This window comes from Ciona robusta, chromosome 12 (genome assembly GCF_009617815.1).
Source record: "Ciona robusta chromosome 12, ASM961781v2".
Classification (NCBI taxonomy): domain Eukaryota; kingdom Metazoa; phylum Chordata; class Ascidiacea; order Phlebobranchia; family Cionidae; genus Ciona; species Ciona robusta.
In genome coordinates this window covers 1925744-1938193 of record NC_143246.1, presented here as the reverse complement: position 1 = coordinate 1938193, position 12450 = coordinate 1925744, and the positions used below count along the sequence as shown (strand labels likewise).

The 12450-nt window shown below is 33.9% G+C and overlaps 2 protein-coding genes and 1 long non-coding RNA gene across 5 annotated transcripts; all 3 read right to left on the bottom strand.

Annotated features, from left to right (window-relative positions):
* Positions 1-4485: 4485 nt before the first annotated feature.
* Positions 4486-6672, bottom strand: LOC149726376 (uncharacterized). Of its 2 annotated transcripts, XR_016386185.1 has the most exons (4): positions 6319-6672; positions 5612-5743; positions 5018-5090; positions 4486-4617 (listed from the first exon to the last, which is right to left on the bottom strand). It is a non-coding gene; the product is annotated as an uncharacterized LOC149726376 (long non-coding RNA). The 2 variants fall into 2 exon arrangements; XR_016386184.1 differs by having other exon boundaries at positions 5612-6672.
* Positions 6673-6927: 255 nt separating this feature from the next.
* Positions 6928-11326, bottom strand: LOC149726375 (A-kinase anchor protein 7-like). 2 transcript variants are annotated; one of them, XR_016386160.1, is made up of 8 exons: positions 11157-11326; positions 10538-10660; positions 10087-10216; positions 9536-9696; positions 9066-9175; positions 8369-8517; positions 7753-7939; positions 6928-7271 (listed from the first exon to the last, which is right to left on the bottom strand). XR_016386160.1 is itself a non-coding variant. In XM_089889478.1 (8 exons), exons 1-7 carry the CDS (start codon positions 11197-11199, stop codon positions 7761-7763), a joined length of 891 nt encoding a protein of 296 aa, XP_089745604.1. In that variant the 5' UTR covers positions 11200-11326; the 3' UTR covers positions 6928-7271; positions 7753-7760. The 2 variants fall into 2 exon arrangements, 1 of the variants encoding a protein (XP_089745604.1); XM_089889478.1 differs by having other exon boundaries at positions 8373-8517.
* LOC149726374 (tRNA-dihydrouridine(20a/20b) synthase [NAD(P)+]-like) lies at positions 11225-12143 on the bottom strand. Its single transcript, XM_089889477.1, has one exon. It carries the CDS (start codon positions 12141-12143, stop codon positions 11226-11228), a length of 918 nt encoding a protein of 305 aa, XP_089745603.1. The 3' UTR covers position 11225.
* Between the last annotated feature and the right edge of the window lie 307 nt (positions 12144-12450).

Sequence of the window (12450 nt, the reverse complement as noted above, 5' to 3'; positions counted from 1 at the left end):
TCTCTTCTATTAATTATGTTAAATTACTCGTTATAATACTTCGACATTTTAATAAGGATTAGGGCAATTTGCACTAATTGCGTTTCATACTTGCTGACCCTTAAGGGTATTATTGATAAAATGAAAACGCGATCGATTCTTAAGGGAATAATTATAATTTAGATTGTACCGCATAAGCACACACAAAAACAAATAGGCTGAAGGAAGTATCAAAATTAAACAAACAAAATTTAAAAAACATCGGTAAAGTATGGTACCGTTTTTTATAATCTTCTAAAATAAATGTGTTACGATTAAGACTTTGCGTTTGACTATGTTTTAGTTTAACAATACGTCGATAATAAACTCATGATCAGCAGATGTTTCAGACAGTAACTTAGTGGATAGTAACCTTTTTTACACTGATGATGGACCAAGTTACTGTCTGGATGCTAAACTCATGATCAGCAGATGTTTCAGACAGTAACTTGGTGGATAGTAACCTTTTTTACACTGATGATGGACCAAGTTACTGTCTGGATGCTAAAAATGATATTCAAAAGATGTTTCGTGCAGTAGGGTAAAAGACTAAAACACGGCCTACTATAGTTTGTCTTGACTATAAGTACGTATATATATGTTATTGTAATGTAACCCATCATTGTTATTAGAAACGATGCAGTGTTATTGAATAAATGTAACTTGTATATCCTCGCATGGCGTAAAAAACGCGGTTAGCCTTAATTACATCGTGCTTGCTTACGAATTACTTTTGAATTGTTTTTTAATGTGGGACTAAAACTTTAGACAACCCATAATCTAACAATACGTTGATGCAATTTCCGAAAATAAATTATTTTTAAAAACACATATACGCCCACAATGGTGTAGCAGCGTCGTGACTCGAAATCGTATATTCTTCAGTATATAGGACAAAAGATCTTTCCATGGTTCCATTGTGGACAACGATATATTACTAAACAAAGTCCGGTATATTATTTACACGAACACTAAATTACTTATTTAAAACCATAGATTTAGCATATTAAAATCCAGTCGCACTGCTGATAGGCCAAAATTCCATCTGAATTATAGCAGTTAATCAAGCCAGAGCAAACATACGCTACAGCTTTTTATCCCCTCAACTGCTGTCACTGATGCATCATAACAAGGCCATTTTCGTCTTGTTCATTTCTATAGGGCGTCGTAGTTTTATTTCTAAATCAATGTGATTTAACGCAAAATCGAACAATTTAAACCGTTTTTAGTGATTTTTTATTCCGTTCGAAAAATTCGAAAGGATTTTGTGTATATTTTTAGGATAAGAACTTCAATGTTGCTTACTTAAATGGCCTATTGCATTATACTGTTTCTCGGTTGTAACGCCTATACTTCTGATCCTTTTATCCATAAGCGTGTTATAAGTACCAACGTTTACAGTAACTTCCCGTGTTTTTATGTTGTATGGTTTGGTTGTAAAGATAAGACATCTTTTCATCCTATTTTCTCGTCCCAATTGGTATCCTCACGACTCCCAGAGACCGTTGTTAACTGTTTAAAATACGATTTGGAAATTCGTATAATATGTGCCAAAGGTGTCCCATCTTACCCCACAGTAATATATGTCCTTACGTGTTTGTTCCCACGTATTTTTCAAACATTTTTTTACAGGTATGCCTTTGCCTAACAACTTGGTAATAATAATTTAACTTTTTTTAACATAGAATCTTAGGCTTTCTTCAGTATTTGTCAGGTATTTTAATTCTATGGCTATTACGGTATACAGCTGCATTTAATGCGATTAAAATTTCGCTCGTTTTTTTAAAATTAAAATAAGAGAAAATCACCAGAAACAAAATACACTGGTGAGATAACGCGGGTATAATAAGCATGTGCGGATTGGCCGTGGAGGGTTCAGCTTTCAATGCGACACGCGTTTCCAATTTCTTTTTTTAAAAGCAAAGACTTGGGTAAACAGATCACATAGAAAATTGCAATTGGGGAAATGGGGGGGTTATTAAATCCAGCGAAAACTTCATTACCCTGCGCAATAACTGCTATTTGAAACACTTTGGAGCTATTAATATTTAAACTCGGCCTAGAGATTACTCCAAATAACGAAGCCCCAGCCAAATCAGAAAATCAGAATAAACAGTCGAGAGAATAAAATATTTATTGTTTCCACGTTTGACGTTTTTGCCCTCAAAGAGCAATTATGGAGATGCTAGAAATTAGAGCGCACCGTATATTATATCAGAGGAGCGAATTAAAACCTGCTGCTCTGCTCTTGAATATTAATACGAAAATGCCGGTTAGGGCGCCGTGCGCAATGGAACGAAAACGAGTTACTAAGGCCAAAGGAAAATTGACGTCTATTTTACAAATGCGAGACAATTACTGGGTTAAAATTTCTAAAATTTAATACTGACAAGTTTCACTCAAATTTTAAAAACACGTATGGTTCTCTTTTATCGTCCAATTTGATACAAAACAATGAATATTTACCTATAACTATATAACCGTATATTCTAATGAATCTAAAAGAACGTTGTTAATTGGTAAAAACAACCATTGGGAAATATGGGATATTTGTGCTATTGGGATCCCTCTTACTCAACCGAGGTAAAAACACGATTGGAAAATACGATCTTTAATATACTCACCGACTCACGTGCGCATGGTGTACAGTGCGCATGCGCTGCTTCGCAGAAATGACATGGCCAACGATCTGTATAGTAGGATGGGGAAAGATGGAACACATTGTCATTCTATTTTCTCGTGCCATTTAGTAGAAAACAAAAAAAAAACATTTATAAAATTATAAAACCGTATCCTCACGACTCCCAAAACCGTTGTTAATTGTTTGAAACACGATCAGAATATTTGGACATTATGTGCTAAACGTGTCCCTTCCGCGATGATGGCGTCTGGGTTCGCCATATTGGGCAAATGGATTAATTTACGTGTAAAATCTACCGCGTGTTATTGGCTAAACTAATTTCGGCTAAAGCAGTTCCACTCAAATTTTGGAACAGATTAAGCGGCTGTCACGAATTTAATCCCTTGTCAAATGAAATGCGGCATTACAGCAGATTTAATATAGGCGTCGATGTTGTAATTATTACATCAAATTCCACAATAGTGACATCTTAACGGCAGCCAGGGCTTTCAACAGAATTAAATCAACGTTTTGACTCCATAATACTCTGACCTGGCGCATTATTGTTGACATTTTAGTCTGAATGTTTTACCTAGAATTAATCTTAGGACAGGATTTTGTAACCAAACGTCATATGCGCCTATTAACGGAATTAAATGCAGGCATTAAGGATTTTAAAGCTTTCGTTGGCAAGAAAACGTCTTTTGTTTGGACATATTATTTGTGTTATAGTATGATGGGGGGAGATGAGACAGCTTTACATTCTATTTTCTCGTTCCATTTGATATAGTAAACAAAAAGTATTAAAAAATTATAAAAACGTATTCTCACGACTTCCCTAGATCGTTGTTTGTTTAATATTATGTGCTAAAGGTGTCCTGTTTTCCCCAATCCTTATATAACATATAGTGAAGTTTTGTTTTAATGAGCGAAACAGTATAACTTTAAGCAATTCATATTTGGTCAATCTAACATATTTTCGATTTATAGGCATATTATTTTTGCCCAGCGAAAAACGTAAATAGCATTTTAATTTTTGTCAAGCAGTTGACGTTAAAAATGCTTCTATAAAAACACATAGAATACATTTTAACGTTTAACACATGGAAACATCAACATCGAAATAAAGGGAGTTTAGTTTTTACTATCGTGTGTGGCAAATCTGCCAAAATCCCGTAATAATTCAAAGCATTAGATTAATCTGAACCGTGGCGCCCTTTATATTAGAACTAACTTCCAGGACAATGCTCAGTTAAGTTGTCGGCCTAAAGAAGTCTGCTTGGCCGTATTATCTAATCAACTTGAATGAACGAATGAATGTAACTTATTTACTTCAAACGTTTTTTTACAGCGACGGGATAAAAGCAAGTTTTATTAAATACACAAGCATTGCGCGGACAATTAACCGGTTAAAGACCTCAACGGTGTTTGGCCAACGTTGTTCCGCATACAATGAACGCGACCAGCATGTGTGTTTGTGTCGTGTGGATCAACCAGAGCGTAATGTGAATCACTTATAGCCTAGCTTTGACCAACATTGGCTTAGAGTTAAAATACGTTTTTCGTTTAAAAGGTTCCACTAAAGTATAGTAATAAAGGGTAAGATGGATACCGTTGGCACATAATACTAATAATTTATAATTGTGTTTTTATCAATTAACAACGCTTTTTAGAATCGAATACGAGTATATTTTTCTGTAAATGTTCTTTGTTTACTACCAAAAAGGTGGATAAAAAAGAATGATAAAATCTTACCCCATCCTACTATACAACATAATTAAGGGTATATAACGAAAATCAAATTAATTTTAAACAACAAAGAAACAAGAATTTATCGCACAACCGAGCCCCAGTAACGGATACTGTATTAATACGAGTACTGCATAAAACATGAAAATATATTAAAGTAAAACTAAACATTTTCGAATTTGACAGCGTTTTGCTTCTTACGAAGTTTTTCTTTTCTTCGCCTTTGTAATCTGAAAATAAAATAGGTAGAGTAAGGTAGGAAAGATGGGAAATCTTTTCTTTCTGTTTTCTCGTCCCACATGGTGGTATATAAAGGACATTTAAAGAAACATTAATCCGCATTCTTACGACTCCAATCAACCGTTGTTAATTGTTTAAAACACGATCAGGTTATTTGGATGTTATGTGCAAAAGGTGTCCCATCTTACCTTGCATTACTGTATATGGCTAGGTATATGCATTTAAAATTCACTCTTATATTTAGCAAAAAATCACAAAGTTAAATGCAATAACTCGTAAGCGGGCGGGGGATGTGTGAAACTGAACATCCGTGTTTTAAAGAGTGTCGTTTTCCAGCGATGCAAGTATAAAAGGCAAAACCATTTCTTTATTTAAAACTAGCATACTTACAGTGTAAGAAGAAATCCAACAAGAATCAAAACACAAGCTGCAATTATCATGTCTGTGTTCCATTTGACAAGAGCTGTTAAAAATATTTAAATAACGTTTGCTGGAAACTTTATATCATTATAACACATGTTAGCTTGTCGCTGCGGTTTTGCAGTTGTTACAGCATGTACGAGGCTCGTAGGTGTACCTACATAAGTTTCCTTGGGCAAGACGCCCATAACGTCAATTGCTCAACATAGCAAAATAACCTTGTATCAGCGTCACTTATCTATTGTATAAATTGTCTGCCATACACAACAAAAAACAATTTGAAAAATTACCCAAAAAATTACGCTCACATGGTAACTCGTAAGTTGGCACAAGGTGTATGAAACAGAACATACGTGTTATAACAACTGTATTTTTTCGGCCACGCGACGATAAAGCAAGTTATATTCATTTATTCAGTTAGGGGTTGTGTATAAATTATTTGTCAACCATACACAACAAACAACATCTTAAAAGTAACCACCAAAATAATTATATTTGTGATAACTCGTAAGCTGACACAAGGTTCTAAAAAACATGCTAAACCCATACTGCTAACTTAGATACCTTTCACCATTATTGGCGGAGCTTTACCGCTTGCTGCTTCAACTTTTTCCATGATCATTTTCTTTATCAAAGTCAAGTTACGCGTCATCACCGGGAATTGATTTTGTGACGACATAGTTTAAATATTTGTTGCTAAAATTTGTACAAAATCTGTTAACAAAGTCTGGGAAAAATACTTTAATATTTTAAACTAAGTGACCACTCACGTACTTAGAAATTATCCGTTATACTATTTGAAGGTTTAAAATTTAATACACGTGACTGTTCGATTTTTAATCTACCTGACTTCCTAGTATAATACTGTGGGGTAAGATGGATACTGTTAGAACGTTCGTGTTTTAACTATTAACAGTGATCTTTTAGAGTCATGAGAATATGGTAATATACAATACTATAAATATTCTTTGTTTACTACCAAATAGGATGATATAAAAAAGAAAAACATGTACCATCTTACCCCACCCTATACTTAAAATTGCAACTTAAACAGTGACAGCTACACGTAGAAGCCTTACTAAACGTCAACTAGCTGATGTGAATCAGCTACAGTACCGTAGGCCATTACCAGTTTATGTATGTGCATAGCTGAACGGTCGGGACATTTTACGACTTATATTCTGACGTTTTTTGTTTGACGAAAGAAACGACAATGTAAAATTGGATACTTTGTTAAAACTTATAGATAGGAATTGGTAAATATAACACACCCTTTTGTATAGTTCTGCTGAGATACCGTTAACATTTGTATCCCAAGTTGCCTAATCCAGTTTTAAACAATACGCTGTTTTGGAGTCGCGGCGCTACGATTTTAGAATTCGGAAGGAAAGCATGTTCAATCTTACCCCAACCTATTATACGTTTGTTTTCGTTTTAAATATATTACAGTAGGGTGGGGGGAGATGGAACACCTTTAGCACATAATATCCAGATATTCTGATCGTGTTTTAAACAATTAACAACGGTCTATGAGAGTCATGAGGACACAGTTTCACATTTCTTTGAACTTTCTTTGTTTATACTACTAAATTGGAGGAGAAAATAGAGTTAAAATGTGTCCCATCTTCCCCCATCCTACTGTACAATATATATAGCAACGTGTTTCGTCCAAAAATCCACCAAAATATCGTTCCTAAAGCGCGAAAATTTGAAGGTTTTCATTTCGTGTTTTACATTTTTTATTTCATATGCACGAAACTTTTTAAAACACAGGGGAGTCAAAGACAGTTAGGAACACAACCATGTGAAACAAATCTAATATTTGGTTGTAATTCTCACTGATTAATGTAGTGCAACAAATAATAATAAGCCACCCCAGGTTTGGCGCCTATGGTGAATTCAATTGCTTTTTTATGTCTACAATTCCCAAAAGCTCCGGTATTAAAAAATTAAAACTAAAATGACAGTGTAACTTGAAACTGGCACGAGGTGTATGATACAGAACACCAGTGTTTAACAACTGTTTTTTTTGGCCACGCGAGGATAAAGTAAGATTTAAAATTGCTTGAGAAAATACTACATTTTTTAAAATGCTTGAGAAAATACTTTCGAGCCGCCACCACTGAAACTACCGTGAACAAAATCCTTGTTCTGATAAACCTCATGAACAAATGCAACTTCTCTATCGATCTAATCACCACTGACGCAATCTATACGAAACAAGCTGAAAAATATTAAGAGTTAAAACACAATTGCTGTTTTAATAAGACAGAAAAAGATATTTTGAATCAAAACTAGTAAAAAAAATGAATACAAAACATATTTATTTCTCTAGAGTTAAAATATAATGCTGTTTTAAGGGGACAGAACAATTTTTTTTAAAACAAGAATATTAAATAATGAATATAAAACTTATTTATCCTTGTGTGACAGGGTAAACCTAGTGGTTATAACAAGGGTGCTCTGTTTCATATACCGCCTGCCTGCATAAGATTTTTCTACCACATCAGTTAATTTGTAAGTGATAATTTTTTTTGGGGGGGGGGGTGGTTTATGTATAGCTGACAATTTAGACAACCCATCAGTGGCCATTACACCCACAATGGTAGCAGCATCAACATAGAACAGTAACAGCTGGGTTAAAGCCAAGCGTTTCAACCACTGCACTAGGTTTTTGGCAAAAAGTTAAAAATAAGTTAAATCACCCATTTCTTCATGTGGTAGGATACAAATCTTGAAACGCAGATGTTATGACGTCATTAGCTATGACATCCCCGTAATGTTTCAGTTTTGGATTGTTGATGTGGTGAATGGCCATTGTGATGCAAGACACAGATAAACACGATGCCCATTGATGAACTAACAATGGTGATTGTTTTCCAATAGATTCATCTAATGAATGAATGTAATTTGCTTTATTCTCACTTGGCCGAAAGAATTCTGGCTTGACCAGAAAACAACACATGTTATAACATGTGTGTCTGTTTCATACACCCCATGCCAGCTTAAGAGTTACCATGTATGTTACTCTGTAAGTGAATATTTTTTGGGCATATTTTCATTTTTTTATGTACGGCTGATAATTTGGACAAACCATTAGTGACCACTGGGTTGGAGCAATTGCCGTTAAGTGTCTTGCCCAAGGACACAGACGCACATGACCGACTCATATAAAAAGCCCGGGTGTTGGGGTAATAGGCCAAATCTGGCCTAATTCCGAGGTCCTCAACAAGGACTTCACCCACATAGAATAGAAACTGGTTTCAGTTACCATTTCAGTTACTATAAAACATAATTAATTATATAGTTCTCCCCACCTACCTACCAATACATATCTCTGCTTCACTATGATAATACCCATCTCTTTGCTTTGGTTTCAACATTGATAATAATTCAATCCTGTTTATTATTTCATCTCCAAAGTTGGTTTCAACAAAATCTTCATAAAGTGAAGGAGAGATCTTTTTGATCTAAAGAAATGAATAAAAATTATTTATTCTCGCATGATGGGGCAATGAGTCGTTTTAACATGGGTGTTCTGTTTCATACACCTTATGCCCGCTTTCAAGTTACACTTTCATTTTAGTTCTAATTTTTTTAATACCAGAGCTTTTAGGAATTATAGACTTAAAAAAGCTATTAAATTTACCACAAATGCCAAACCTGTGGTGGCTTTTAATCAGTGAGAATTATAACCAATTATTAGTAGGGTAATGATAGTCGTTTCAACACTGGTGTTCTGTATTATATACCTCATGCCCGCTTACAAGTTACCACAAATTTAATTTAGCATGTGGTTTTGTATGGCTGACCATTTTTAGAGGCTACTAGGTTAAAACTATGCCCTGTTAGATGTCTTGCCCGAGAACTTGCTTGCACACTGGTGGCAGCATTGATCATCGAACCCGGTAACCTCCGGTTAACAGATAAACAGAAACCGTTTTTTTCCATTCTTTTCATTTTTTTTACTGTTAAATACATTTTTTTTAGATTTTTCATTGTTAATTATAACAGATACCTTAAATCTTTTTGCACCAAACATTTTTGACAACTTCATTATTGTTATATGAGGCTTGAATGCTTTATCTTCAGAATTTCGAAACTCAGACATTTGGTTGTCCAAATATTCTAAGAATAAAGAAAAATTTTAATAAAAAATTAAAATGAAGTGATTTATAAAGTACAATACTTCTGTCTTCTTTGGTCTAGTTTATAAAATCTGAATGAAAACATTTATAGAAAAAAATGAAATTATATATATATATATATATATATATTTGTATGTTTGCTCTAGTTTTTTTTAGGGGGGTAGTTGGAAAAACCTGGCTGTGTTGGAAATTTTTCGATACGCCAGCCTATTTTTTATTCGATATAAACATTATTTCTTTAGTTTTCCTTCCGGACAAGTGCCTAACCAAATTCACTTGTTCTGGTTGTCCAGGACAAGCTGACAAGCATTAATGTTGAGCCCTGCCAGAGCCGACTAACCAGCTGTTTTAGTTAGCAACTCCAATCCATTGTTATCTTTAATTTGTGCGAACATAACTTGGTGTCTAAAGTTTCCAACACCAGCCACTGTAAACTGAGGTGGTTCGTTATTCAATATGTTTCTTATTTGATCAACACTGTTTTGAAACACTGTGCAAGCTCTGTAGGGAAAATAAACAAAAATTAAAAATTGCTTTTCATAACATATTAAATATAGTATATAATATATAACCAATATATCTATCTATATAATTAAAAATAAAAAAACAAGTTTTATAAAAATTATGAATGTGAATGAAGGTAACTTACTTTATCCTCGCGTGGCCGGAAAACGACAGTCGTTATCACACGGGTTTAACACCTCGTGCCAGCTTACGAGTTACCATGTATGTTACTTTGTGGGTGATTATTTTTTTGGGGGGGAATTTTTTTATTTATTTATGTTTTGCTGATAATTTGGACAACCCATTTACAAAAAATAACAATTGTAAAATGATGGGTAATATTCCAGAATTTCCAAAGCAAAATCAGGTTTAAATAATTTTTCGAACCTTTTTAAATCATCTTTCTCCTTTAAATGAAATACACTGAGTGTTACGTGCGAAGTAGAAAAAGGAACAATTGTTTTCGAAAGTTGTGTTTCTCGTCCAACAACAATATTCTGTATCGCACGTATTTTACCTACAAATTAAATACATTGATTATATATGCATTTTATAACAATGGTAAATGAAGTAAAAATAGCGTTTTTAAAATAGGATGAAAATTAACAGTTGTAACTTTATTTTAGTTTTTTATGATCAAGCTTGTATATCAAACTAGTAAGTTTCTCATTTTTTAATACTTTATTGAACAAATGGTAAAACTCACAATGCATTAGAATTAATGAGGCAACTTCGGCCTAACTAAACAAATTAAAAGAAAACATTAATGAAATTGTTCAAAAAGTCAAATCTTATTTAAACTGAAAGAAAGACAATTTATATTTTTTTATACATATACCTAATATTTGTGGGTTATTAATTCGGACTCCAATAAAATAATTGGGTCGCAATTTTCTCGTCTTATCACCCGGTTCATCATTAAGTTTCTTCTTTCTTTTCTTACGTTTTCGTTTTTCAAAATCTACAATGACAGATGGTTATTGCAAATTGGGGTAAATACTAAATTACAGCCTAAATATAATAACTTTATTTGTCCTTTCAATTACGGTAGCAAAGCTTAAGAAATATTTTTAACGAAAAGACAGGATATAGTGACAAAACAACAGTTGTTAAAACACCTTACAAGTAAAAACATATTTACATTGTAATTGGAAGAAAATAAGCGTGCTTGCTACACCTACTAAGCAGATAAACAAGCCATATTTAATGAACGTAACTAATTTATCCTCGCATGAAAAGAAATAACAGTCATCAATATCATAGCACCAATGTTCTGTTTAAAACACCTCTTGCAAACTTATGGGTTTCTTTGTAAATATGTTTTAATTTTTTAGACAACCCATTAGAAAAGTTGTAATAGAATAAATGCAGCATTATGAACACAATACTTTATGTAAATAATGAAAATACATCTATAAATATTTGTTTGAGATTGATTTGCAATGCAGTTACTTCACCTTTTTCGTTGCTGTCTTCCGTGGTTTTTATATTCTTTCCCATTTTTACCAAATTTACGGAAAAAACATCTAAGAATCAACAAAATATTTATTTAAAAACTCCAAAACTGCCGGGGTACTTTGCAAGTTGTTAAAAATTCGTTTTTCTGCACGGCTGGTAACATTATCAAGCATGTATATAAGATGGTTATGAAACGGTGTAAAAGGTGTTCCGTAGCTTAAACTTATATCGAGCCAGTCTTTCACACAAGACAAAGGGGTTGTTTTATAACCTTGAAAGAGCGCTGGATTATTTAATAAACCTTGTGCTACCATTACTCCATTAGCGCCGGTCATTTTATGAACTTTTTCAAAATCTTCGTAAGTATTTACACCACCATTTGCAACGATTGGTATTGAAACAGATTCTTTTAGAATCTTTATCGCATCATAATGAACAGGCTGGTGACGTTCTTTTGAAGTTCTGCCATGCACAGAAACAAAAGATGCCCCAGCTTTTTCCAATCCTCTACACATTTCTACAGTTCGCGCCAATTCTTCATGCAAACGTATCTTAACCGAAATAGTAAACTTTTCATCAGACACAAGAGCTTTTGTAAATCTTATAAAATCCACAATTTCTTCTGGTTTTTGAAGTAACTTTGCTCCATAGCCTTCTGCCATTGCCCATCTCTGTGGACAGCCACAGTTAAGTCCTACCCCACTTGCAAAAGGGTAAATAAGCTCGCTAGCTTCAGAAAATTCCTTTGCATTTTTCGCTGCAAACTGCACTATAAGTGGTGTGTCATCTTTTGAAGTGATAAACTCATTTTGCCGGCAAGAATCGGACTCTAAAAAAGATTTCGCAACAATCATTGGGGTATAGGCGATATCGCAGTCATACTTTCGCACAAGTAAACGAAATGCATGTTTCGAGTATCGGACCATTGGAGCACAAATTTTTGTAGGCTTTGGATCAGTGAGCAGTTCCATCACAGCGTTTGTCATTTTCTTTATAAGCAAGTAAAAGCAGCATGTAATAAAAACAAAACTAAAATGTACCTACATAAGTAACACAGAATGAATGACAAATGTAACTTACTTTATCCTCGCGTGGCGGTAAACGACAGTCCTTATGAAACGGGCGTTCTGTTTCATCAAAGAGTTTCATCGAAGATCTCTTTGGTTTCATACACCTTGTGCCAACTTACGAGTTACCAAGTATGTTACTCGACATCAAACTATTACTAAACAACTTTTTAGCGTTTCCAAACAACGAAGAAACAAGAGAACGTAGCTTTAATGAATGGGTACA